The sequence below is a fragment of the Syngnathus scovelli genome, chromosome 2 (genome assembly GCF_024217435.2).
Source record: "Syngnathus scovelli strain Florida chromosome 2, RoL_Ssco_1.2, whole genome shotgun sequence".
Taxonomy (NCBI): Eukaryota; Metazoa; Chordata; class Actinopteri; order Syngnathiformes; family Syngnathidae; genus Syngnathus; species Syngnathus scovelli.
In genome coordinates this window covers 383,713-411,402 of record NC_090848.1, presented here as the reverse complement: position 1 = coordinate 411,402, position 27,690 = coordinate 383,713, and the positions used below count along the sequence as shown (strand labels likewise).

Below are 27,690 nucleotides of genomic sequence, written 5' to 3'. Positions count from 1 at the left end.
AACACGTAAGAGGTGACGCCTTAAGGCTCCTCCCCATCAAAACAGTGGCACTCCCCATCACTGTCTTCATGAGTTCCAAATGAGCCGCTGACTCTGGACCTGAGGAAGCCGCTAGCGCCATGGGTGTCAAACTCCTTTTTTTGGCGGGCCGCATCGTAGTCAGAGTTTCCTTGGGATGACTGTCAACTCAAATCAATGTATGAACGTCTCATATTATATAGGCTGCACAACAAACTCGACCTGTTCTAATATTTCAAAAGATGAATGGTCATCGAAATTGCTAGAAACATCCCTATTTTTTTTAAAAGTCAAGACAATTTTCAATTTTAGTATTGACACAAAGTCCATGCACAATTTGTCTTTACGGGCCAGATCAAATTACACTGCGGGGCAAATTTGGCCCACGGGCCAGCGTTTGACACCCACCCGTGCGCTCGCCGACAATCAACATGGCCGAGTTTCCTATCGGGATTTTTTTTTTTTTTTCTTCCCCTTGGAGTGAACCTGCTTTTGTTGTTGAGTGTGCGCTATTCTTTAGAGAACAATGACCAAACCGGTCCGCTTGCTTCCATTCTAGTTTTGCGGATTAGCAAGACCTAGACAACTACGCAAGCAATTTGTAGCAGAATCTTTTGAACAGTTTCTTTTAGGACGTGCTTGTGTTTTAAGCGAGGCTCTGAAAGGAAAAATGCACCAACACGGGACGGGGTCTGAGCATTACACATTTGTGTTCCCACCAGATGACAAACAATTCCAATGCCAGATGGGTTTCGCTACCTTGTCTCCGTCCACAAAGGTCCGCCCATCGTTGGCTCGCCTCCAGGAGATGTCCGGCAACGGCTCGCCCTCAGCCACGCAGGAAATCATGGCGGCGTTGCCCTCCACCGCTGTCACATTCTTCAGTTGTGTGATGTGGGGCTGGACTGTAGAATGTAGTATTTGTAGGGTGGAGACAGTCACAAAAAAATGTCCAAATAAGAGAAGATGAGAGCGCCGGTCCCAAAGAGAAGATGAAGGCTGCGCCGGCAGGTTTAAACACACACGGATGATGCATGACCGAGGTGCTGATCATTTATAAATCACTGGCTTCTGCTTCTGTCAAGTCGAGGAGGAAACCCTCTGGCCCACTCTCAGCCGATTTACAGATAAAACATCTTTCTCAAATATCCAGCCTGCTTCTGCTGCCATGCACATTCTGCCTTCCCTGGGTTTTTTCTTCTTCTTTTTTTTTTTTTGGGGGGGGGGGGGGGGGGGGAGAAGAACCGGGTGTTTTCATTCTGACACAATCCTTAGAAGTGTGCTAAGGGAGATTGCTTGCTCCGGATAAGGAACTCAAAGCTAGCTTGAAAACGCCGCATGTGTGTGTGTGTGCGTGTGCGTGCGTGCGTGTGTGTGCGTCATGGTGTCTAAATGTTGCATAACACATTTTCACCATCTTTCCAACAACATGGGTCGCTCCATGGGCGAGCGAGCTTGAGTATCAGCGAGCCCACACGGTGTATTGGATGGAAGCTTTTAACCTTGTGGAGAGTGCACTCGAGGGAGCGTGAGGCTTGCTCAAAACAGCGCAAGCGCATTTGTGAAGGAACGTCACATCCCACAGCCTTCGAAAGACGGAATGACACAACATCTGCGATTGCACCGGCGGCAGGAAATCTTTCATTGCTCGAATATAAAAATGACTATGGGAAGACTTTCGAACGTGGACTCCTCGCCTGAGAAATATGATTAAATATAAACTTGATGTTATATGATGTACACGCAACCTTGAGAGCTACGGGCATTTTTCCACTCTTGGCCCGAGTGAACTCACCAAATACTTTGAGGAAGAGCTCCATCTCCTGAGAGCCGGCCTTGTTGGCAGACTTGCAGTAGTAGAAGCCTCCGTCAACCTGACGGATGTTGCGGATGGTGAGCATGCTCCGCCCCCCTTCCAGTTGGCTTAGAATGTACTGATCCGACGGCTCCAGTCGCTGGCCTTTCCTATGCAAAGACAGAGCAAATGGTTTTAGTTGTTGTTTTTGTTTTTTTTTAAATGAATCTTTCAAGCTCCGCCCCCCTTCCAGTCGACTTAGAATGTACTGATCCGACGGCTCCAGTCGCTGGCCTTTCCTATGCAAAGACAGAGCAAATGGTTTTAGTTGTTTTTTTTTTTTTTTTTTAAAATGAATCTTTCAAGCTCCGCCCCCCTTCCAGTCGACTTAGAATGTACTGATCCGATGGCTCCAGTCGCTGGCCTTTCCGAAGCAAAGACAGAGCAAATGTTTTTTTGAAATGAATCTTTCATTAGTGAATGGTTAAATTCCCCCCCCCCCCACACACACACACCTCTCCTCCATCCAAATTCTCCACACGTGCTCCAAGGTGTCAAACTCTGTCACCCAGAGCGATCTTCTTCCTCTGCTCAGCCAGCGTTGTCAAGGCTGACAAGGGTGTATTGGCTACACTCGGCTGCCGGCGGCCCTCGGCTGTGGTGTGGAATACGCCGTTGATAATCTTCATATTTTCATATTATGTATTACTTGTGTACTCTCTGCATCCATTATAACCTGGTGATCCTGAAAGGGGGATCCTTCCATCTGTGGTCCCTTCTCAAGGTTTCTCATTTTCCCCTGGTAGGGGTTTTTTGAGTTTTTCCTTGCCCTTTTGGGAGCTTATGATCAGGGGATGCTTTGAGAATAATTGTCAATTTTTGGCTATGTGAAGCCCTTTGAGACTGTTTGTGATTTAGGGCTATACAAATAAACTTGACTTGACTTGACTTGACTTCATCACACACACGTCACGGTATGAAGCGGCTTCGATTTCCTAAGCTCACTTGTCTTTTGACTCTTGGGAAAAAGTTTTTTTGGGCCAATTTTCTCAGGATGACTTTTTTTTTGATACGCCTTTTGTATCGCATCTGTAGAAAATGCCAGTGCTTGCTTGTGTGAGTGTGTGTTTATAAACACATCTGAGGCCTTACAACAAAGCAAAACACAAATTCATGTTTACGGTTCTTACAAAAAAAATAATAGAATAGGTATGATTTTTTTTTTTTTTTTTTTTATTCAAGCCTGTTTATTTGATGGCAATGATAAAATGCATTCAATCCGAAGCCGGACCCTGTTTTCTTTTCAAACCGCCGCCATTGTGCTACTGAATTGAAAAGTGATAAGAGAGCAAGTATAGAATATGCTGATGGACTTGTGTGCGAGGTCACGCGTTGCATGCCAATGAGAAAGGTAGATACTGGGAACTTAGGAGACCCACGCGCACACACGCGCGCGCACACACGCACCCACACACACACGTGCAAACAATGCAATGCTGTGACACCAGCTCCTGTAGGAAGAGTGAGCACAAATAATTGAAAGTCAGCAGAGGAAACGGGCCAAGCCAAGTAATAATAACGTTGGCGAGCCAAAGAGGAAATGAAAGAGGGGGGTGGGGGGGCCTCATCTCGGGCACGAGCAGCATGGGACAGGTGGCTCGGTGGATGTCATTATGCTGACTGACAGGAGCTCCATTACTGAAGATGCATGGGTGCGAGGCCAAACATCCCGCAGACAAGAAATGCAACTGGGAGACTGAAAACGCTCGCTGACTTAAAGGTTCAGTGAATAACTTTGTGAGGGCAGGGGAGTCGCTATTACTTGACAGTTCAAAGGGAGACCTGTAAAAGTGGATACTTGCCAATGCCCATTAGACTCAATTACATTAGATAGTCCTTTATTTGTCCCTACATGGGGGAATTCCAGTAGGAAGTAGATATCTTTTAAGAATATTAAAAAGAACAAAATGGAGAAAAACAACGGAGATGCTGTAAGGGCTGCTGTACATCCCAATATGATGAATTCAGTTTTTGTTGTTGTTGTTGTTTTTCAAACAAATCAATAGGATTGTTCTGTCCCCACATCGTCTGTTATTATAATAATTGTTATCACAATCATTGTTGACAAGATTTGAATTTCCAAAATCTCTTGAGTATTTGAAGTGGCAGAGAAGTGTTGTAAAAATCAGCATCTTGCTCTCTCTATACAAGCCATGCGACATCCTTTCACCTCAAGATGGAAAGCCTGGGTGTTTTTTTTAGACACTTTATTTCAAGTGAAAAGAGTTAGGGTAGTCATATGTATGTACACGAGTGAGCCTGACTTGTGCGTAACGAACGGCTGTCATGTAATCGGTCCGCAAGGAACTGGTCAGCCCAAGCGCACCGTTTTATTCAACGTATCAGTCCAAGACCAAAAAAAAAAAAAAAGAAATCGCAAGACGTAGCCACAGCTGGCAGCACAATTGTCTTCATCCCGTTAAATCCTGATGCATAATAAAAAATGGAACATTCATGAATGTATCTTAAGGACAAAATGCAAGGCTAGCATAAGTATGGAATGCAGATGGAAATGTGTTACCATTGTCAATCCTTGAATGTTTGCGCCAATCGGTCTTTGGAGGAAGCCAGTTTCGATTGTGCGTGAAGCATTTTAAACAGTGCCACGCCTGACGTATTGCAAGCATGACATGAACACGCTGCAGCGTAGACTTGCGGCACCATCAAAGTGGAACAATTATCAACGCTAAGGCAGCTCGAAGGAATCCGACGCTTTTACTGCCCAGCGGCATCAAAGAATTGAGCACGCCACAGGAAACAAGCACCTTTATCAATAGACTCTCACGTGGAAACGGCTGCTTTTCTATGAGCTAATTTTCGGAGCACTAGGTGCAAAGCTGACAGCGCGGTGTCAAAGGCTCTCCAGGCGCTCATTTTCACACCCCCGCTCCCAAAGTAGCGTGCGCTATTACTAGACGGCTGGGGAGGGAGGGAGGGAGCCAGGCCTGTGCGCGAGGACGGAAGGAATATAAATTCAAAAGTTGATCGACTTGATCTATAAGCAGCGTGCCGCAGCTCCTTGTTTTACCTGCAGGAAGTATTGACGCATTTGGGAAAGCAAATTCTACGGCGGCAGTGTTTTGGCAAGAGCTGCTGTGAGATTTCCGTGAATGGGATGCAATGGGATGTTTTTCTTAAGAGTGGACGATACCTGTGCCACGTTACCACAGGGTCGGGCGATCCGGAGGTGATGCAGGTAAAGGTGACCGACTCCTGGTAGTCGGCGGTGGCGTTGAATGACTGTTGGGTAACGGACAGAACCGGGGGAACTGTGGACACAATGGGAAAAGAATGGCATCAGAAAAATAAGGCCACCCAAAACTGTGCACAACTGGACACAAAAGTACCAAATGTGCAATTTGCGATTGATCCTGCTGAAACGTGAGTGGATATTTCGAATGAACCTTCGTTAACATTTTCTTCCAAATAAATGACCTTCAAACAAGCTATGATTTTCTCAACTAAGAAGAAAGAAACAGTCTCCCTGGAATAGATCATGAGAAAAATGCTGAACAAATAGTGTGAAGGTGTTATTAATTCCCCGGTTCTACTTTGTAGTGGCGAGTAAAACAACAAAAAAAAACCCATCAAAAATAGAAACATAAACCTAAGAGTCAATGTGACGGTGTAGATCAGAGATTTGATCACTATTCTTGAATAGAAGAAAAGTGGAAAATGCATGAAAATAATGATTCAATTAAAATGTATTGCACACAAAAGTTGGATCATAAACATTCGCTATCTATCTATCTATCTATCTATCTATCTATCTATCTATCTATCTATCTATCTATCTATCTATCTATCTATCTATCTATCTATCTATCTATCTATCTATCTATCTATCTATCTATCTATCTATCTATCTATCTATCTATCTATCTATCTATCTATCTATCTATCTATCTATCTATCGATCTAACTAAAAGACAGTACCGTGTACCGGTACCACCGACCCAATCATGCATTAAGCAGAGGTCCGAGTGAGCTCACTCATCGAGCTTTTGATAAAAAGCTTTCATGCTATACAAGTGGTCAAAGGAAAAATCAAACACTTTGAGTAGTCGCAATTTTGCGGTTGTGAGAAGCAAGCATCTGCTCGGTGTGATAACCGTCGATTTCCAAGCCAATCGATTTTTGCTCCCAAGCCCTCCCGACTATTCCTTTGCAACATGCGACCTCGACGACTCCCTGTTAACTGGGCACAGCGCTTCAAAAGAGCAAACCGACGACACAAAATGGTTCTTCACCGAGTCGATCGACACATACTTTGTACGTACGTGCACCGGAGTAATGCACTCACACTTTCTTATTGAACTTGGTAGCTAGCGCCATTAGTTGGGCTAAAGTATGTGGACACCGCCAGCCATTCCACCTTCGAGAATTGAAAGTGAAAGCAAATGCGCATGTGAAAACTAAGCGCAGAGCTGGTTGCATAGCAGCGAAAGAAAGAAAGAAAGAAAGAAAGAAAGAAAGAAAGAAAGAAAGAAAGAAAGAAAGAAAGAAAGAAAGAAAGAAAGAAAGAAAGCAAGCAAGCAAGCAAGCAAGCAAGCAAGCAAGCAAGCAAGCAAGCAAGCAAGCACAGTGCCGTTTGGTGGACTGAAGGCTTTTAAGGCTGTCATGAGAGCACTCAGGGGATGCTGGGACCTTGTCAAAACAAGTCCTTGCGCACACACACAAGCAGCGACACAGTGTGCACAGTCACTTTTAAATGGAACACCAAATGTAACATACACTCTGCAAAGACACCAAACATTCCACCCACACGAAAGGTCGTTCAAATATGGACTTGGTCCATATTTGCCACTCAGAAGAGCCATCAGTCTTTCCGCAGTGCTTGTGCATGCGGGACATTTGTGTCCATTCAGGAGTCCGGCCGGGAGCACTTGTTGACGTTTAGGTTCAACCTTGCTTGTCCAGGTCAATGTTTTGCACATGTTTATTCGGGGCTTATGAATGCGTTCCCAAAACATAAAACAAGACCGTCTTGACAGACAGACAGACAATTCCATTTGTTTGTCTTGACAGCTGAAAAGAATGAAAGTGAGTGGGCAACCGAACAATGTCTGGGGAGGATAGAGGGGACGTCAGGAAAATGACATATTTTGCTTGGAAGAAAATGACGTCTTCCATCATTACTGGACACCATTTTAGAATTTGCACATAAACTAAACACATCTTTGTGTGTGTGCTGCATGCATGGATGCGTGTGTATATGCACATTCTGTTGAATTATGTTCCGTCCGTCCGTCCGTCCGTCCGTCCGTCCATCCATCCATCCATCCATCGCATTTTCACATCCCGGCACAAAAATTGCGCTGACTGATGTCGTTAGCCAGCAGGATCATTTCCCAATCTTATTAAAGCGTCTCAAACATGCACTTAATGGCAAAGCCCAAAACTAGCGATGAGCTTCTAAGTCGGGATTGAACAATCGCTGCTTGGGAGGAACTTGCCTCAACAAATCCCTTGATGAATGTCATATCTGAGCCCATTCCTCTACATTTTTAATGCAGTGGATGAAAGGCTTATTGCAGCTTTTCCGTGTGATTCCTTCCTGAGGTGTTCCGCAGCCTATTAGCTGTGTTGCCCTCAGGTTGATTGACCAACGCCTCATCAAAACACCAACCAGGCAGGCAGGCAGGCAGGCAGCCCGCCCGAGCCTGCCCGCCCGCCAGCCTGCCCACCGCCGCCATGTTTGCTGAATTTCCATGTCAGAAAAACAGTCCGCTTATCAACAGAGGTATGAATATTTATGACACCAAATGGAAGGAGAAAAGTATACCGTAAGCAGCTTCCGTCCTGCTCTTATTACGCATGACTGGTTCTGGCAATGTGTGTTGACACGCTGCCGAAGTAGTCAAAAGTGACACTTTCTCCGGCTCACTGTCGACGAAACAGCACGACCGCGTGTTGCTACAAGGCAAATTGAAGTGCGAGGACGACGGACGGACGGACGGACGGACACGTGCTTGAGGTTCAGACAGAGTTCACGCTACTATTTTAACAGCGCACAGATCAAAGTGGTACAAGAAGATAGTACATTGGGCAAAAAAGAAATCAAAGTTTCAAAACAGATAACACTTGTTTTTACATTTCCACTTGACTTCCCGTGAAATGCCTTGAGGTGCTACCATGTCAAAAAGATTTGTTTGAAAAGCCACTTTGATCCCAATGTCGGGAGGATAGCCAATAGCGGCGGAGCTACAGTGCTCATTCCTCTTCCACCTTCCTCCTGGGCTCTTCAGACAAAAGCAGGCTTCCATCTTTGTTTATTATACGCCCCCCCAGCAGCAGCAGCAGCAGCGGCAGCGGCAGCTGATTGATAAAAGTGTTTAATGTAGCCGAGCCTCCGAGCCATCCGCTCTATCTCCAGCTGATTGCATACAGTCATGGCCATGCGGCACTTCTCCATAGAAATGGACTCTGCTGTTTCAGGTTTCTGTTATTTTCATAGGGATTTTTTTCCACACAAAGGGAATGAAAAGAGAAAAGAGTCGTTTCCCCCAATAAAAGTGGCTCCTGTTGGTTTCTGAAAATACTCTGCACATCTCAAACTGTGGAGTTTTGTTGCCTTGATTTCAATGAAGCTACCAAGTTGAGGCTGGAGTTGCCCATTTGTCTCATCTCTGTCTGATATATATATATATATATATGCTCAAGAGAAGTGGCGCAAGTCCAAAAAGAGGCAGTCGGTATCATCCGGGATATTGCTGTCATTTATCGTTGCGCACCAATATCAACATACAGCAATGTTCAAGTTCAAATTTAACAGACTCAAGTAAATATACGACATTGATTAAAACGGTCGAAGCAACATTCGCACTCGTTTCGACCCTTAACGTCTCGCAAAGACTCGAGCACTTGAAAAAGGCCAACTGCCACAATCATAGCACCTTCCTGGAACTCTTTTCAAAGGCCTGAGAGCTTTGAGCCATTGCAATCAATATACAAAACAAAACAAAACAAAACAAAACGTTGAGCTGCACAATAGCAACAATACAGCAGACGCTACAGAGCGATTAGGTCAAGGACTAGCAGATTTGCAAACAGTTTTTACCCCACAGCCACGTTAAATGCCGCAAAAAAAAAAAAAAAGATTGTCGGTGTATGTCTGTGTATGTTCTTCTGTAGGTCTTTTAGATTGTACTTTTTTAATCTTTTTATTCTATTTATTTATTTTATGCACTGATCAGCTGGCACTTTTAAATTTCGTTGTACAAGTGAGACAATGACAATAAAGATCTATTCTATTCTATTCTATTCTATTCTGTTCTATTCTATTCTATTCAATTCTACATCTGCAATCTGACCGATTCCTATAGCATTGAAGTCTTTTCATTTGAAACTCCACAAAACAAACATTGAAAAATATCTCGAATTTCACTCTTGAGGTGACCTTGAGCCATTTTCAACCGATTAAATGGGTTTAAAAAAACCTATGTGTGGGGCGGCCGGCGGGCTGTGTACAATTTGGGCCGTATTTGAACATTTGAGGACATCAAGCAACGGCAAGCGCATTGCTGGCTCGAAAGCGATCGCCAAAGTGAACTTGGCGAAACCATCGGCCAGTACAGAATCCATTTTGTCTCAGCCCAACACCGCGATTGTTGGCGCCATGTCGCAAATCAATGAGCGAGCTTCGCCTCGTATAAGCGGCGAGTCATATCCAACGCAGCTTTTTTTGGGCTCAAGGGACAATTTGATATTACCACAGTCAGGAATGGAGCAGCTCAACCGTTACAAGACAGGAACGGTCTAAGATGTGCCGCTAGATGAATCCAAATTAGGAAATCCAAATTCCATCCTTCTTTTTTTTTTTTTTCTTGAAACCTCCTAGCCGTTTTTGACATTTCCAATCGCATGAAAGCAATAACAGGAGACTGGGGATGGAAACATAACTAACCGTTGTTGACGTTCATCCAACTCACCGTTGACCACCACGGCGATATCCACGTAGTCGATCTCGCCGCGAGCCTCCACGCTGGCCTCGCAGCGGTACACTCCCTCGTCCGCTTTGGTCACGCGGTGGATCTGCAGGCTGTTGTTTGTCAGCACTTTGAACCTGCCTGAAGCGCACAGCGGAGGGGGAGAAACGTTTTCAAAAAACAAGGGAAAAAAAAAATCGAGCAGCCTGATAAGCATGTTGATGAAAATGACAAAAATGGTCAGTCAATCTTTGGCAGACGTTTAACAGATCCAATGGACACGGATTCTTTCTTTCTCTCTCTCTCTCTCTCTCTCTCTTTTTGGGCCTCATTTCAACTTACCGTGGCGTTCCTCAGTGATCTCCCTCCCCTGGTAGGACCACACCACCTGCGGCACCGGCGAGCTGATGACATCACATACCACCTCCGCCGTATCACCGTAGCGGAATTCCTGCGGCGACTGGATGTCTCGAAAAGTCAGCCTCTCTGCCAGATCAAACCAGATTGTCGACTTTTTTTCCAACGTTGGTTATACAGTCAAATATTGACGTATTGTGCAAACGTTTGCTTTGTTTTCGGTCCCAAAAGGAGATTGTAAAAAGGATGCTAATGGTACTTTGGATGGAAGTAGCTGGATCTTCACTTTTCACTTGTGTGCTTGATGTGTGCTTTTCCACTCACTAAAATGAAATGCAAGCTAATCCCATTACCGCTGACTTTGTAGGCCAAAATTAAAAAGAAATGGAAAGTGCAAGCGCTACTCAAGCAAGCACGCACGCTGCCAATCACGGCGGATGTCGACAGCAATTTAAAACAAATATCGATTTCTTGAGGGGGGCTTGTAGAGACTAAAATCACTCGACTTCAACCCCTGGCATTGCGACAAATCTGGGATGCTTGGACACCAGGTCCTCCCAGACTAGGAAACATGATTCATAGCATATGGAGGGGATTACTCGATTAATTGATGGAATAATGGATTGTAAAAAGCTTGAGTCGTGTGTTGACACCTTGAGGCAACCGCCTGCAAATCCAAAGTTGCATTTGGAAGCCACGCATGCATCAAGCAATGCTATGCTCCCCTATCGCTCTTGTCCATTAACAGGCTACACCATTAGCATTTTGCAGCTTGATTTATGTCAAGCTGCTTTCCCATCCATCCGCCTGGCCGCCTGGCTGCCTGCGCACGTGTCTGGCATGTCAGCACTGTCATTAAGTTCAAGCCGCCACAGCGCCTATTTGTCATTCATTCGGCTGCTTTCTTATGATTTATCTCTTGCTGTTCTTCCTCTTATTTGCTGCTTGCGCTGCTGTCGAGGGCTCAAAGGCTCATTCCTTTTTGCTTGCGCCGCCGCCGCCATCCTCCTCCTCCTCCGGACGAGAGGCTCCGAGCGCCAGGGAAACAAGCAACGGTGCGCCGGCCGCACACAGACACGACGCATCTTGTTGGGCTCATGGCAGGATCTGTTGCCTTACAAATTAGCTAGCGGTTTATGATCGCAAGCAGCAATAAGGTAACTCAATCTCTTCACACGTCTGTGCGGGTTTTTTTTTTTTCCCCCCTTCTGGATGCAGGTGCCAGTTAGGGGCGGCAAGATTCGAGGCAGCCGTCATGGTGTTGTCAGATCCTCGTGACAGGATATTGACACTTTTCCTCTCGCCGCCAATGAATTTCATGTTCGACACCGAATCAATCGGCTCCTGGCTGGCCCGTTGCCTGAGGGCTCTTTTGCTGAGGCTTCAGGTCGACTTTCATGTACGTGTGCGCTGAGGGCTGGAGCGACTGATAGTCGGTTGCTATGGAAACGATGTTTTTTAGGAGCTAACAGCGGCAGGTGAAATTGAGGCTGTGATGTCCCCGGCAACGGCTCATTGAAAGCGGATCAAAAAGGTGACCATGCCTTAAGATCAGACAGAGTATCAGTGTGTATGTATGTATGTATGTATGTATGTGTGGTGGGTACTGTTGGTTAAGGTGAGTTTTTTTTCTTAATGTACGTATATTTTTGCCAGTACAGGCGCTGAGTGTATCAAGTAAGGGAAGCATGAACTGATGTAGGTTTGCGATATCGGACTTATCTCACTTGATTTCTTTTTTTAGTCGTGATATGTTACAAATAGAGCGTTGACAAAAAACAATGATATGTTCTGGCATCATCCAAATTTGATGATTAACCCCAAAAAAAATCGTTTCTTTTCAGCACATGGAACTAAAATGTAAATAAGTAAAAAAACCAAAAAAGGTTTTGATGAATTTCATCAATTGGTTGGCCAAAGCAAAAGCTTCTGAATTTTTGTAATATTCCCGCCTCCTTAAATAACAGCAATTGCAATCAACAGTTCAAAAAAGAATCGGAGGGCATTTTGGTGAGAAAATAGTGGGGTTGGGAGATTATGGAAAAAATAAATAATAATCACAGTTCTTTTGATGATCAAAATCACAATGACTACAAAAATGTTTGTTGATCTTAAAACATGGTATTTATTTACCTGTCAGTGCATAGTGCCTACATGGTCATTCATCCAATGTCCTTTCATCCTTGTACATTGGACATCTTGAGCACTGCGTTCTTTTGGTCAAGCACAAAATGACCTTGTCAAGCCTTTTGTATTTTAGTTCTGCTGTGGCCACTTTTGTTGCATTGCATCTTTGCACACATTCAAAACCGCAACTAAGCATCCCCTTTATTTCTATACTGTTTTGATTTTGCTCTCCTGTCTTTCTTTTCCCAAGTCTCGGGACGTCTTGGGCTAACCTGCGACCTCTGCAAGATTTTGTGGAAATGGGTGCTAGCACAACAAGAATTCGATCAGCTCACTCGGCCATCACAAAAGGCGAGCGGTGACTTACAGTACATGAAACACAGATGCTATCAAGCTTGAGACCAATCCTCCTACAACGTGCTCCAACAAAAGCACAACTTTGTCAGACGAGACAGAGGTGGCCTCCCTCCCTCCCTCCCCGCCGGCAGTAAAGGCAGGGCCAATTCGGAGTTTGTTTGAATGATCCCATCCTCACAATGGAATTGTCTGTGTAAATACTGAACAAGACTCCACCACGTCCCTAGCCCCCCCCCCCCTTCCTTTGTGCCTGATAACATTAGGTTTTTCCTTGCTGGGTCAGCAAGGAAGGCTAGCCTCAGTGGCATAGTATCTATCCCTCATTATGCCTGCTGGCAGGATCACAGTCCCATGGCGTGGCTCCAAGTCATTAGACTTTAATTACAAGACAAAGAGGGAACATAGACACACATAATCCTACACACGGACATAAAACGGTTTCCGAATCACCAAAATATGCAGATTCCTCGAGCTGCGACGTGATCATTAGCTCGCGTCGCACGCTCTGAGCAGTAAATAGAGAAAGGTGTGTGGAGCTTACGGTAAATCTCCAGCACCACTGATGCCTCTGCCATGCGACCGCTGGCCTCAGCGGCCTGGCAGCGGTAGATGCCGGCGTCCTCCACAATGGCGTTGTAGATGATGAGCCGGGATCGCGAGGCCTCCGTGTGCAAGGCCATTCGCTTGGAGGCCACGATGCGCTCGCCCTGAGGATTGTACCACTCCAGCCTCACCGGCTCGCCAATCGCTGCAAAAAAGCAAAAGTCCCAACGCTGTCAAGATTGCTACAAGATGATTATTAGACAGCGACCGTTCTACTGTATATCCTTTGTCCAACTGGCGGAAGTAGCACACAAGGCATTGGTTGAATCCATGTCACATGGTTTCTGGCTCCCAAATTGTTTCCCATTCCGCCATTGCCTTGCATTAGCCTCCGACACTTTGGGGTCTTTTTTTGTTCTTCTGGTGGCGGATGCTAATAGAAGAAGGTGGTGGTGGTGGTGGTGGTGGTGGTCATTGCGCCACACGTTCTATATTTGCCAATGGCCAAATGATAGTAGAAGAAGAAATGAATGATAGCAGAAGAAATACTCCTGGTGGGTTACATGCTAGCTTGCTCATTTAGCATGCTACTTGCGCCACAGGAAGAATGGACTATTTACAGCAGTTTAGGTTGAGTCAAACTTGACTAATAATACCAAATTGAGTTAATGCCACTCTGGTTGGATTAAAAGAGGCTAAAAACGTCCACAATTAACATTTGATCCAATTCCATTCGGCTCCCTCATCCACTGATCTCAATGAGACAATGCGCTCGAAGCTCATGAATCCCAATTGCGATTCAAATGATTTTGCTCAGCTCACAGTATTGCTGCTGATCTGTCGCGCTGTACCTGTTAGCATCCTATCACCTCTCGTCATCTCGCGCCCGACGTGACAGATAAATATGTTGAAATTGACACCACATGCAAGAGGGCATTTCATTCGCGCTTAATGTGACAAGACAGAGATGTGCGGCGTACTGCGTTAGGTTTCACGCCATTCCGAGCGCCTCGCAACTTGTGGAAAACCCTGCCAGACACCTCTTCAAATCTGCATAAGCTCTGCCATTATGATTGACTGGCTTTCTTTCGCGCCGGCCGGGCCGCAGTACCCTGACAGCTGACAGTTAGCTGATGAAGCCTACAGCTAGACAATTTATAGAAAATATTCTTTTAATTACAAGCAGGACATGAGGAAAACCTGGACTATTTGACTGCCATGCTGAGATCTAAAGCAGCCTTACATAAAAATCTCACAGCTCATCAAGGCAAGGCAAGGCAAGGCAGATTTACTGCGTCTAAAAGCACAATAAGTTCACCAGCAATTTAAAAGCAAAAGAAAGAAAAGACTGTATGCTAATGATCCTTTTTAAAAAGCAAAATCTTAAAATGGCTGACTTCATTCAGAGCCACTTTTTCAAGCATCTTTGTTTCAAAGCAAATGTTTCCGATCATTTTCTTTCTTTCATTCATTCATAACCACGTTTTCAAGCATCTTTGTTTTGCATCTCATTGTTCGCTTAGCAACCATTTAGCTGTACTTCTGCAGTCACATGTTAAATGGTGGTGGTTCAGTTCTTACAAAGCACAGGCAAACAAACATGGCGCCCGCCACCTGTGATGTGTTTGAGCAGCTGACGCTTGTTTTGGCGTGATGCCACTGCGGTAATTGGAGAGGTTACATAATGTCACTTTAACCACCTCCCTCCCTCCCTCCCTCCCGCCATATCTGTCACGCTGAGCCTCTCGCTCGGCTGGACCCGCTTGTTTTACATCGCATAAATGCTCTTTAGTGTCAGCCAGCCAAGCGCAATGATTTTATTTGATGATTGGCGCCTCTTCTTCTCTGGTAGCCTTTTTTTTTTTTTTTTTTTTCCCTCTTCTAAATCATTACCCACTCAGATGGAACTTTTATCAGTGTGTCCATTTTGTTTGTTATTGTCACAATCCATTTTTTTCCCCCTTCTGTTTGACTCTCCCACCCGCTGCTGTCGATCGATGCAGGAGAGATGGAAGGAAAGTTGATGTTTGCTTGTCACCATCGTCACCTTTGCGCTTGTTTCGCCAGCTTCTCGTCATCATTTTTCTGTTTGCTTTTACCGAGGATTTCAAATTTTCACGTTCTGTGCTACTCGCTTTTTAGCTGTGAGTTTTGGCTCGTACCATTTGTCATCCTCTATTTGTTTTATTCCTGTCTCGTATGGTTAACCTTTTGTCACGCCACTTTTTCTTATCTGCATTTCACTCATGCTTGCATTAACTTCTTGTTTAAATCCTGTAAAACCTTTTCAACTGGCTTTGCTTTGGAATGCACCGTCAGCATTTTTCCGCAGTTTTTTTTTTTTTTACATGGTCAAACTGCTATATTTAAATTATGTACTAATTCCAGTCTATTAGTATGAATCGAACGTATTGCTGTCTGCTTTTTCGAATACGTTGTTTAGAATTTGATGATTGTAATTACTCCTAAGGAGACGCCAATGTTATGCAAGCAAGCCCATAAAAGCCTCCAACATTACATTCGGGGTAAAGACTGTTTGTGTAAGTGGCTACGGCCTTCAGTTGGCAACATTGCATTTAAATACAGTAAGGCCGAGGATGAGTGAGCGAGCGAGCGAGCGAGCGAGCGAGCGAGCGACAGCCTGCGGTGTCAAGAAGAGCTTCTTATCGCACACCTCCAACGCTCTTTTCAGGCTACGCTTGTTTGTGAGCTGGCTGGCAGAAGTGAAGAGGCAAACAGCGGGAGGTGGCTTGGACCTGCCAGCGCTGGACTCTCTTGATGACCATTTAGAAGGGGAACAATGAGGGAGGGAGGGAGGGAGGGAGGGAGGGAGGGAGGGAGGGGGAGACACCCGGCAGGGTCGAAATGTCACTCACCATATGGGGAGCATGGAGCTGCTGTTTACTGTCATTAAAAGAACAAACAGACCCCCCACTGTGCCGATACAACCAGTCTCCAAACATATGATGCATGGAAACACACACACACACAGCAGCGGCGGCGGTGGCGGCGTTTCCTACCTGTGCAGATGAAGAACTTGGACTCTCCAACACTTAACTCCACCTTGCTCAAAGAAATGGAAACCTGCAGGATAGCTGTGACGCACAGACAGAGGAAAGAAGAGAGAGTACAGAAATACTTAGTTACGGCTGAGCTGATCATATGTTGTATAACAGTTTAACGCATTTGCCGAGAACAATTTCCGGGAATGCAAACGTTCAAGGGTTTTCGAGTCATCCAGTATCACTAGCAATTTCTTGCCCTTGTGACGCTGAGTTGATTAGAATGACAACACAAATAGAGAGCTTATCAATGTCAGGGCATAAGACAGATGAGTGAACGAACGAACATCCATTCACCCGAGTGAGACAGAAAGCTTGCCGTTGGAGCCAGCGCTCTTGCATCTGAAAGATGCCAAAATGCAGAAAAAAATAGAAGAACTGTTTACATGGCAACAGCTAGGATGAGCTGCGAGTCATTCTTGATTATAGCTGTGTCCCCCCCCCCCCCCCCCCACCTTTTTTCCCCCCAAGAGGTAATACGCTCACGGTGAATAATACTCAAGTGGTGATTAACTCTCTCTCTCTCTTCATCATAGCCAAAAGCAAAGTGAGTCTAGGAATGACCATGATATACCGCTGCCAACAAACAGGGGGCAGTAGAGGGACACAAAGCACAAAGGAGGCTGTATTGTATGTACAAAGAAGATAAATGAGTGTTGAGATTAGCGGGAAGTTATCAATCAACTATTACTTGTCAAAAGACTTTGTTTGATTAAATGGCAACCTTGAAATGCTTGAATAAGGCTTTGCCGAGGAACGTCTTCCAAAGACAGCCTTTGTGGGACTGACTGCCGTTACAAGCTTCTTTATTTTGGGAGGTTTCCTTTCACGGTTATTCCGGTAAAAATCAATCAATCAATAAATAAATAAATTTAAAAAAGGAACAAACGCTGAGCTTGTGTACAACACAGTGGTCAACAATGTGCATTGTTAAGAGACTAACGATCAAAGAAGAAAAACAGAATCCCCCACATTCCATCCAAGTTTCTGCAAAAGTCGTGTCCATGATCATCTTTCATGGTGGGGCCGATTAAAGCTGCTCGACGTTCGGTTGACCTTCACTGAGCCCAGCGTGCAGTCAGTCCGTCGGTCAGTCTGCAGTCCGTGCAACCGACGCTGCCCTCCCTCAAAGACAATCATTGCAGCCGGGAGGGAGGGAGGGAGGGAAGGAAGGAAGGAGGGACTTACAGCCGATGGATGCACGCAGAAGATGCGCAACAGGAAACTAGATTTCGGAACACTGCCGTGATCAAATTTCAAGTTTGCAAAAACTTACATACTGATTGCCCGATTGAAAATAAAAAAAGCATATATATATATATGTATATATATATATATCTCGCCCAACGATGAGAAACTTGAGAAATATCAAGGGCTCAGAGAAGAGCTGGAGAAGACCTGGAGAGACTTCAGTGGTACCTGTGGTCATTGGAGCACTAGGGGCAGTAACCCCCAAACTGGAGGAGTGGCTGAAACAGATCCCAGGAAAAACATCTGACATCTCAGTCCAGAAAAGTGCAGTACTAGGAACAGCAAAGATACTGCGTAGAACCCTCAAGCTCCCAGGCCTCTGGTAGAGGACCCGAGCTTGAAGGGAAAAAGAGACCACCCACGGGGGGTGAGGAAAAGTTTTTTTTTTTTTATATACATATATATAAATGCAAAAATAAGAATTAAAAATGGACCACACTTATATTAGATAATGGTATCCAATCGAGGGTAAAGCCACAAGTATGTTTTCAACACAAACAAAGACACCCTACCAAAACTCAAGCAAATATCTCTCTGGGTTTTTTTTTTTTTTTTGAAGAGTGAAGGAAAAAGCAGGCCGGTGGCGATGCTCCCTCCCCTCGAAGATTTCACTGTTATCAACTCTATTTTTATGTTGGGATTTGTGGCTCATCACAGCAGCTGAGTGTGCAATTCATGCAGTCGGTTAATTAATGAAATGAGCCTGGAGGTCGGAGTCTACGAAAGTTCATCATCCTCCGAGGCGTCTGAAACTTTTTTTTATTTTTCCTGTTTAATTTGTTGAACGACTGAAATTAAAGGCCTACGAGCGTTATTAGTTACAATAAACGCGGCAATATTTTGAGTCACCGCCTAATTAATTTCAACTGTTTGCTTTCACTGCGATGACACGCTTCTCATCACACGTTTAGGTCGGCTTTTGACATCATTACGGAGCAAATAGTTTCCTCACTCATGCTGAGAAACAAAGACGAGAGAAGATGAAAGCAGGCAGAGACGCTACAAACAAACAAACAAACATCCTGGCTGAGATATGAACAGAACAGCAAGAAATGGAATCAAGATGATCAGGCACGTCAGAGTAAATGTGACATTTTGCATAAGTAGCTCTTTCTACTTCCAATGTCAGCTGTCACTTCTGCTTTTTTCGTCGACGCTTAATTAACCCAGCAACTCCTTTTGTTTTATTTTGATTTATTGTCTTTGATTTCACACAAATCAAAACAGGCGTCGTCGGGAGCAAAGTGAGCACCGTAACCTTGAAGTTCTTGTCACCTTAGATAATGACAGTTATTTTCCCCAAATAGCCTTTTGTCAAACACTTAAACGATGGATTCAGCATCGTCGGCCGTCGTGAAATCAACCGCAAGAATGGAAAGAATTGAGGTCAGCGATTGCTCGCCAAATGAACTTCTAGATGTTGAAGGAATTTGGAGCCAATGGGAGGACAAGCACTTTTCACCCCGTGGAAGACGCACGCACGCACGCACGCACGCACGCACGCACAATTTCTCTTTATCCTCCATCGCAAAATTCCTCGGCCAGCTTGAGCAGAGCGCCGCGTCAGAAAAATCCCATTTGCTTGGATATTGTGTTCATATTTATGGAAAGCCGAGAAGCGCGGAGCCCGCAGGTGCACAAGAATGCTTTTGTCCCAAATTGAGAATCCATTTGTTATTTGGTCTGCCTTGCCCTGCCTTGCCTTGCCTTGCCTTGCCTTGCCTTGCCTTGCCTTGCCTTGCCTTGCCTTGCCTTGCCTTGCCTTGCCTTGCCTTGCCTTGCCTTGCCTTGCCTTGCCTTGCCTTGCCCTGCCCTGCCCTGCCCTGCCCTGCCCTGCCCTGCCCTGCCCTGCCCTGCCCTGCCCTGCCCTGCCCTGCCCTGCCTTGCCTTGCCTTGCCTTGCCTTGCCTTGCCCTGCCCTGCCCTGCCCTGCCCTGCCCTGCCCTGCCCTGCCCTCCCTTGCCTTGCCTTGCCTTGCCTTGCCTTGCCCTGCCCTGCCCTGCCCTGCCCTGCCTTGCCTTGCCTTGCCTTGCCTTGCCTTGCCTTGCCTTGCCTTGCCTTGCCTTGCCTTGCCTTGCCTTGCCGGGATTGATACCTTTAAACTGCCAAAAAATGAATACCCCCCCCAAAAAAAAAATAAAAATAAATAACCCTGTGAATTGCATGTCTCGGGACGATTACTTTTCCCATTGATGTTTGTCTTTTTAATGGTCGGAAGGGAGAAGGAGATGGGAGGCCTGACAGACTCGTAAAGAACAACACAGTTGGCTACAAATAATCAGAAAAAAATCCGATGGGGTGGGGGCAGGGGTTACTTCTCGCCATTCACACAAACATCGATTCTACAGAGCAACCACGGCGGGAGGAGGAGGTGGCTGAGAAGATAGATTCAGTCATAAAAGCAAAAGGGCTTCCAGGCAGGATGTGCTAATCCGACATGTGCAACAATCCAATCCATTTTTCAAGACAAACGTATTGAATCCAACATCAAAGCCTGCAGCGCTCCAACGCAAATTGCACAGCAACCTAAAGTGCTCGCTAATAGAGCCGACGGAACGGGCTGTATTTTCTCCGGGGGTCATCCACCGTGACGACCTTCTGAAGCGAGTCAGCGCTCACGATAACTCTGTGTGTTTGCTTCTTCTGTTGACAAAAGACTACACCGAGTAATAACCGAGTATAAGTTTGCTCTCTCCAGGCACAAGAGCCACAAAACTCTTCTTACATCCGCCGGGACCAAGCGTGTTGTTTTTAGTAGCGGGCTACTCAGACTCACTTTGACAATTGCGCTATTACAAGAGTCCCCAAGTACACTTGTAAAAACAGAGTTTGACTTCTTGTAAGCACGAGAGCGCAACCATGTGTTTGTATTTCCGAGCAAATGCAAATTTACGCATTTCCATCTCTTTCTCCTTCTGCTGGCTACCTACCTCCATTTTGCGGGCAGAAAAGAACACAAGAGGCCGACAGGTTACGCGATCTGCCCGTCTCCTGCCCGTGGCCATGGCATTGCCGTTATCTAATCGCCGCAGATTATGAATTCAGGTACAAAGAGGAGGTTCGCGGTTGTCGTCCAGCCTGGAGAAAAGAGGCTCTGAGGCGAAAGGAGCAAACGTCCGGGTCTGGCTTGCAAGCAAGAAGCCACAGCTTAGCCGGCTCGTCGTTGGGAAGGTACATCCCGTGAGTCAGGGCTGTTAAGTGGTCAGCGGGTAAAACGGAATTATTCCTACTTCCTCTGGAACCTTGGAACGACGGGCCTCACTCGCTAATATCGAGTGGACGTGCGACAGATTCGTGGGCGCTTTTCTTCTTACCACAACGCATGACAGGGAATCAGAATTCGTTCTAAATGTGGAGCTCATGCCCACGCGCTGCAGCCTGCATAAACTCGATGCGTTATTCCCTTCGAAAAACAAAAACAACATTTGATGCATATGAGGCGGGCGAGGTGTTTTTCTTTCACAACCTTTGCACACTATTTTCTAAAAATTGCTATCGTCAGAGACACAGAAACTGAGAGCAGGTCATTCTTAATCATTAAAATGAAAAAGTGGCACAAAACACAGGCAAACAAATATACTGCTGAGAATAATAATAATGTTTTAAGTCACAATAACAATAGGGAGAAAACTCAGATGATTAAAAAAAAAACAAAGTTCAAAACAGGTCAACCCTACACTGGTACCTTAACCTTCGAGTGCTAAAATGTACTCCTTTTTCAGCTTTTTTTTTTGGGTCTTGATTTGAGAACATTTAAATAAATAAATAAAAAACGACGCGTACAACATGGTGACAGCGAGCAGTAGTTTGTCATATTTCAAAAAAAAAAAGCCAAGTGCTAGCTTCAAGTTGGTTATTGCCACTCCCAGTTGGAAGTATTCTGTAAACTAAATATGAAATAGATGGACACGTTGTGCTTTTAAAACAAACACATACACAGACAGATATGCCAGCGAAAGCAGATGGGCTAACTAAATGCATCATTGTTGCGGTGGCGTTTTCATTCCGGCAAGACATTTTGGAATTAAATATGGGACAACAAAAGGTGTGTACAGACAATATATCACAACTCAAAGGCATACTGAATCCTTGGCAAAAAATAATAAACTTTGCTACTGTACATTTCTATTTAACATAGCATAAATGAGCCGCGTAAGGAATTCCTCATGCGGCACAAACCGTTGAATTCGTGATATTCCATGACTGCATGTTTTTGTCGACTGCAATACACTCGAGTTCATATTCAAAACAATTTCATTGTGGTTACGAATGGATAACCGTGTGCTTTTGTTTCTTTCAATGGGAAAATATGACGACGGATTCAAGTCGTCATTTTACAAGACTGTAAACATTGATGGCGGCGTTAGATGTGTTTGAGTCATGCTTTCAGGACTTACACCATGCCACAGTGTTTACTTGTCAAATGACTTTTTATTTCTTAATCCATCTGCTGGTTTGTTTGCAGACGACTTCCTGGTTCCAGGGGATAACAAACAGATAGCGTTTCCAGAGGGGCGAACGGCTCGATCCATGCTATTGGGAAAATTGCGGAATGTAACTTTTCAAGCCACTGCAATGATGAGTGCAAATCTCCGTATCTTATCCACTTAACAAATGTGTCGATTCATTCCCCGTTGAGTCAACGAATCCTTCTTCTTTCATCCGCCCCGCCCGTCTTTGGCTTCATTGGAGCTAGCTCTTTACTTTCTATTTGGAATGACATAATGTGTCTCTTGCTCACCCTCTGAGAGAAGCCGCCACCACCACCGCCAACTGTCGCCGTGACTCGGCCAAGCAACTCGGCTGGCGGCCGGATGGTGTCCGAAATATCCCTCAATGAGCTCTTTCCTCTGACACATCCAAAAGGCTTGCAAATGATGGCCGCATGAAGGATACAAATCAAAGCAGACATCACATTTGTTTTGTTCAGTTTCGACATTTGCGTCCGGTCGGCAAAAACAATTGCTTTCGTTTATGGAGATTTACGATGACTGAATCGTTTACAGACAAATTACATGTGTGAAAGATTGGTGCAATACAAGCGCTATTGGATATGAAAATGCTGCTGGACATTGCCCTGGAATTTTCAAAAGTCCATATTGATTTTTCTCAGTCTATTTTCATGCATGACAACGTTGCACTTGGAAGTTGTTTGCCAACCTGCGCTCATAAATCACGTATCAAAGCATGCGCCTCGGTGGCTGACGCTTGTAATTAACGGGCCGAGAGATGGTACATTTTCAAGCGACGCTACGTGCGTATTAATCCGGCAGAGTGCATCTAAATTTTGCTTTAAGCATTTGAGGAAGCATCTGTCACTGTGCTCACGTGCCAATTCTCATGCATGTGCTGATGGATGACAGCAGTGCGCGTGCGTGCGTGCAAGTGCGTGCGTGCGCGCGCACTGCCAACAGACGTAACTTTGATGTTGTCAAAGGGAACCATTTTTGTTCTTCTTCGCATGCACAGTATACATCATTACGTACACCCCCACAAGGGCTCTTATGCACTACATGTGTAAATTGTAGCATCCTTATTTCGCTGGCTGGAAAAAAATACAGCGTGCAGTTCTACACCGCTGCAAACATGTTGAATAACAATGACAGACAAAAAAAAATAAATAAAACTCAGACAGGAAGCAGTATTGTCTTCGCAACTTTTGATACAGCTTTTGTTTTGGAGCTCATTAGACTGCGCCGGTGTGCCGAATGGAATGTAAAAAAAAATCCAAGCACACAAACAGCACGCACGAGCGTTGATATCTCCGAGTTGTATAATTGCTGCAACTCAAAAGACGACAACATATCCCCCAGTTTTACAATTAGCATATTCATTATTTAACTGGGGAACAGCTGGCTAATTGGCAAATGAAATGCTTTCAATAACGTTCACATGAGAAGCAGAATTTGATTAAGCTGAATAGAGTTCGGGAAGGAACGATTAGATGGCAAATGCCTGGAAAAGGAGAACTTTAAGACAAAAGTGCCAGCCGAGTCTGTTGTTGTTGTCGTCGTAGTCCATGTTGCTATTTGGTGAGCATGCATATGCTTTGTGAGTCCACACAAAGGCGCTCATTTACAGTCCGGCTCTGCAAAGTCACCAAGAAGACAAAAAGGCCAATCAAAGCCGGCCCAGGTAGTTGTAACAGAATGCTAAAAGCAAGTGACTCGTGTCTAAATTAGAAAGGAAGGACAGAGTGTAAAACAGCCCCACTTTCCATTTCCATCTCTGCTCGTATGACTTAATGAGCAACTGACTCCCGGGCCATTGATTGCCGTTTGTCTGATCCTGTTCAAGCATGTTAAACTGTGATATGTTTGTGGAGGGACAGAGGGACAGAGGGACAGAGGGACAGCTTTCATTTCATTTTGGTAAATGACACAGAGAGGCAAATTTGAGCTTTCTTTCCTTTCACTTCTCACTCGCTGCAGCTTCCCCATCATTATCAATGCAGCCTGATTAATTATTCATACTAAGTGTGTTATTCTGCCACATTTGCCTGCAGCTCTTCTTCCCTCACTTTAAAATGTGGTTGTTTAAGTTTGTGTAAACATGCATCCTGCAGGTGCATCTTGGCTGAATTGGACCTGGTGTTTGCACATGAGCAATCCCCGCCCCTGCCATCTTGCACAAGACATCCTTTCTATAGGGCACAAATAAGATTTGACGGGAAAAGGAACAGGATGAGGTACACGCTAGCATTGCACAAAGCTTGAAAGGCTTTCAATATTATGCATATTATTTCAGATATGGCGCATTCCACTCAGTGAGTGACACGATCGCACAATTGATACATTTGTGAATGCGGCTGTCGTTGAACTGATGGGCAATTTTATATTGCGTACTGCCCTATAATATATAACAAGTATAGAATTGCATATTTGAAAGCACTTCAGTAGGCTGGGCGTTAACTGAACCCATCTTTGAAAGCGTCAATCAAAACTAGGCGCGAGCCGCTATCTGGAAAAGCGCGCGCGCGCACGCACTTCTTGTATTGAATCCTTTTTTTTGCCTTATAATGTGGCCAGCGGCTTCCTGCTTTTCAGAATTTCAGCTCATTCCAAAAGATTCTCTCTTCTGCTTTTCGCCACCAATGTGGCTTTAAGATGTTTTTTGTTTCCATAGAAACTGGGTGGATTCCCACATATTCCGGTGTGGACGGACAGACACTTTGGGAGGAATCCATCAAACGCTTCCGACTAACGACGGGCACCACAATGTGAATCGATAGCTCGCTTTCGACTGCCGGCCGGCCGGCCGGCTGTCAGCGTCACAGATGGACGCGGTTAGCATATAGCGAAGTACGTACTTTGTCTGGCGGTGAATGTGGAGGCTGCTAATGAAAACCGCCGCCGCCGCCGCGGCGAAATGAATACTCTCATATGAATCAAGCCAAAGCTGAAAATCGATAGCATTAGACGCGGGCGGGGTTCCGAATGAAAATGGGTCTTTACGCTAATGCGCAGGCTATAAGTTAGCGTGTTGATTTCCTTATTATGTTTCCTACTTATTTCAAGACTGTGGATGAGGGAGCACGACTTCATTACAATTCTTGTTTATAATCCGGTTATAGCTTCACTTTTAAAATTGAAGACACAAAATGGAGACTCATTTGGTGATTGCGCTCAAGCAGACGAGACTTTTTTTTTTTTTCTTTACCATTCCTCAATTTTAGCCTTACTTATCAAGTCAAACACTGTTTCCAAAGCACAGTTGCTCATATTGGCAGCCATTTTAGAGCATTATGGCGAAAGACGCAGAACAGCGTGTTCCGTGACAGCATGGAATCTACCTTAGTAAGTTAGGAGTTATCTTTCTTTTTTTAACAAGAAAAAAAGGTTGTTCCATTTCTTCAGTAAGAAGCGGTCGACCTCGCATAATGAAAAAAATACATCAGATTCCAGGTGACCTTTATGGCAGAGAATGAGTTAAGTCTAAGAAGAAGGAAACAAAAAAAAAAAAAGTCTAGAGTGAGGGTTCTGCTGTCATACCTAAGGTTTCAAAAGCAAATTAGAATTGTGTCTGTCATGGTTAGATTTTTTGGAACCTGCCTCAGGCCCAACCATTAAGCAATGCTCCACTAACATGGCCTTGCAGCTTTACCATGCTGTATTTAGCTATTTCTATTTTCTCACAACATTTGAAAATGAGCTTCTGGCACTTTTTGCAACAAAACAAATCAATCAGAGTATGGTCAAGCTTGCGCAAGCTTTGACACATGAAATAGAAGATGCAGGTCCAAAGTAGTCCACGGGCTCTTGGTTACCCACATTCTTAAAACATGACCCTATTTCAGTTCCGCGTCTATTTAATGGATAACAACCACATCGAGCTATTTGCTTGGATCCGCGTCGAGCGCTTCTCTTTCATCATGCGTAAATATAATTTCGTAGCGCACGGCGGCTGAGGAGAGAAAGGTCTGGTGGATGCTTCAAAACAATGACTGGAGAGCGAAGAAAAGACACGCACGTCCGCATTGCTCCATTAATGAGGATCTGTGTTACACATGAAATCTTCCGCCAGAAGGGAATACTGAATGCGAGCGGAAGTAGGAAGACGGTCAAAATGGCTGCAAAGTGGCTCTTAAGTGTGTCAACTGTGGTAAGTGCAGCGCCATATGCCGAAGGAAGGAGAAGCTTGCCAAAAGATGGCAAACACTCCGCGGTAGATCCGCCAGACGTCATTTTGGCGTTTCCTTCGCATCGATAAACAAATGTCCGCTCACGTCCAGATCAACACAACATTATGTTCTCAATTCACCTACACGAGATACGGTCAAGTTAATCGGACACCGTTACCCATTTCCATCCATTTGAAGGCAGTTTCGAAGTCACTAATGCGATTCTTAGAACATCAAATCCCTGCGCCAGAGAGAGCAAAATGCAGCTTGGATGGTGGAAGCTTTCACAAGTCCAAATGTTTGCTTGCATCACGATTATTTGCACAGATGGAGTGGAAACACTCCCAACCGTGTTGAGTGACACGTGACGGCCACGGATCGCATTTCCAAAGTGATGCACTGTTTTTAGCAAGCGGCGCTGACCCCGCCCGGTCCAGTCCGGCGCTGACCCCGCCCGGTCCGGTCGGCAACTTCCAACACCTCGTTAAGGAAGCAGAACCTTGGACTTCTTCATGACAGGTCCTAGACGCGCACAGCAAGCAGCCCCCCAAGGCTCGTTATGGATGGCACTGCGGCGATAGCGCCGGCCGCCTGGACAGACTTGATGCCCGGCCGGTGACAATTCATTAGAGTCGAGCGCTGCCACTAAATCTGCTGCAGCAAACGACGACTCATGCCTGGTGTGATAGCGACAATTTATTACCGTGGAGTATTTTTATGCTCCTGTGTGATGCGGGCATGAGAGCAGCTGTAAACACCGGCTTCTCCTAGCTAAAGGCACGTCCAGATAACAGAGCCGTTGCTTGGCAGGTTATCTCGGCCGAAGCAGGGGTGATGTACTGTATGTACTACGGCAAACCAGCGTCCCGCGAGTGCAGGCGCCCCTCCCTCCCTCCCTCCCTCCCCCCGCCCTCGCTCTCTCTCTCCCAGGGTCCCGAGACTACTTCTGTTTTTGCTGATCTGATCTGCTCTGCTGCTGAAATAAAAGATGATGTGCAGTAAACACAGAGAAGCGTGCAGACGCCTCGGACGGATTGGGCGCAGCGCAATAGCTAGCCTCCGAGCACCTCGTCGTAAACACTGATAGTGGAATCAAGATAAATCACACTGACCTTCAAAACTGCTAAAACACACAAGCTTGTTTGTCATATAAAGCAAAGGCTTGCTCCGAGTGCTTCTGAACAACACCCTGCAGAATACTTTGACGAGGTGCTGCTGGCTTGCATGCTAAGCCACTTTGTTCCTTCAAAACTTCTTTGCAAGGATGTTCCATTGGTTTATACCCAGAGCAGCAAAAGCTTGACTGGTCATTTTCCGCAGTAGAGACTTGCATCATTTACTTGCCTCATCCATCCATCGGCATCCATCGGCATCCATCGGCATCCATCGGCATCCATCGGCATCCATCGGCATCCATCCATCCATCCATCCATCCATCCATCCATCCATCCATCCATCCATCCATCCATCCATCCATCCATCCATCCATCCATCCATCCATCCATCCATCCATCTCCTTTCTTTTCGTTTGAGCAATTGACTGAAAGGGCTGGAGCGTCGCCCGGAAGCTGAA

General features: G+C 45.3%; 1 protein-coding gene and 1 long non-coding RNA gene across 12 annotated transcripts in view; one reads left to right on the top strand and one right to left on the bottom strand.

Annotated features, from left to right (window-relative positions):
* LOC125987921 (neural cell adhesion molecule 2) overlaps positions 1-27,690 on the bottom strand; it is a 186,861-nt gene that overhangs the window by 40,639 nt on the left and 118,532 nt on the right. For 9 of the 11 annotated variants that reach the window (XM_068649927.1, XM_068649921.1, XM_068649926.1 and 6 more), the window contains 7 exons: positions 16,206-16,280; positions 13,184-13,390; positions 10,144-10,287; positions 9,805-9,942; positions 5,025-5,142; positions 1,814-1,983; positions 778-923 (listed from right to left, as the gene is read on the bottom strand). In XM_068649927.1, coding sequence (XP_068506028.1) covers positions 778-923; positions 1,814-1,983; positions 5,025-5,142; positions 9,805-9,942; positions 10,144-10,287; positions 13,184-13,390; positions 16,206-16,280 — 998 coding nt within the window. Of the gene's footprint in view, positions 1-777; positions 924-1,813; positions 1,984-5,024; positions 5,143-9,804; positions 9,943-10,143; positions 10,288-13,183; positions 13,391-16,205; positions 16,281-17,190; positions 17,413-27,690 lie in introns of those variants that run through there. The other 2 variants (XM_049752528.2, XM_049752532.2) reach the window with 2 other exon arrangements.
* LOC125987984 (uncharacterized) lies at positions 23,562-26,103 on the top strand. Its single transcript, XR_007488192.2, has 3 exons — positions 23,562-23,868; positions 24,063-24,185; positions 24,623-26,103. It is a non-coding gene; the product is annotated as an uncharacterized lncRNA (long non-coding RNA).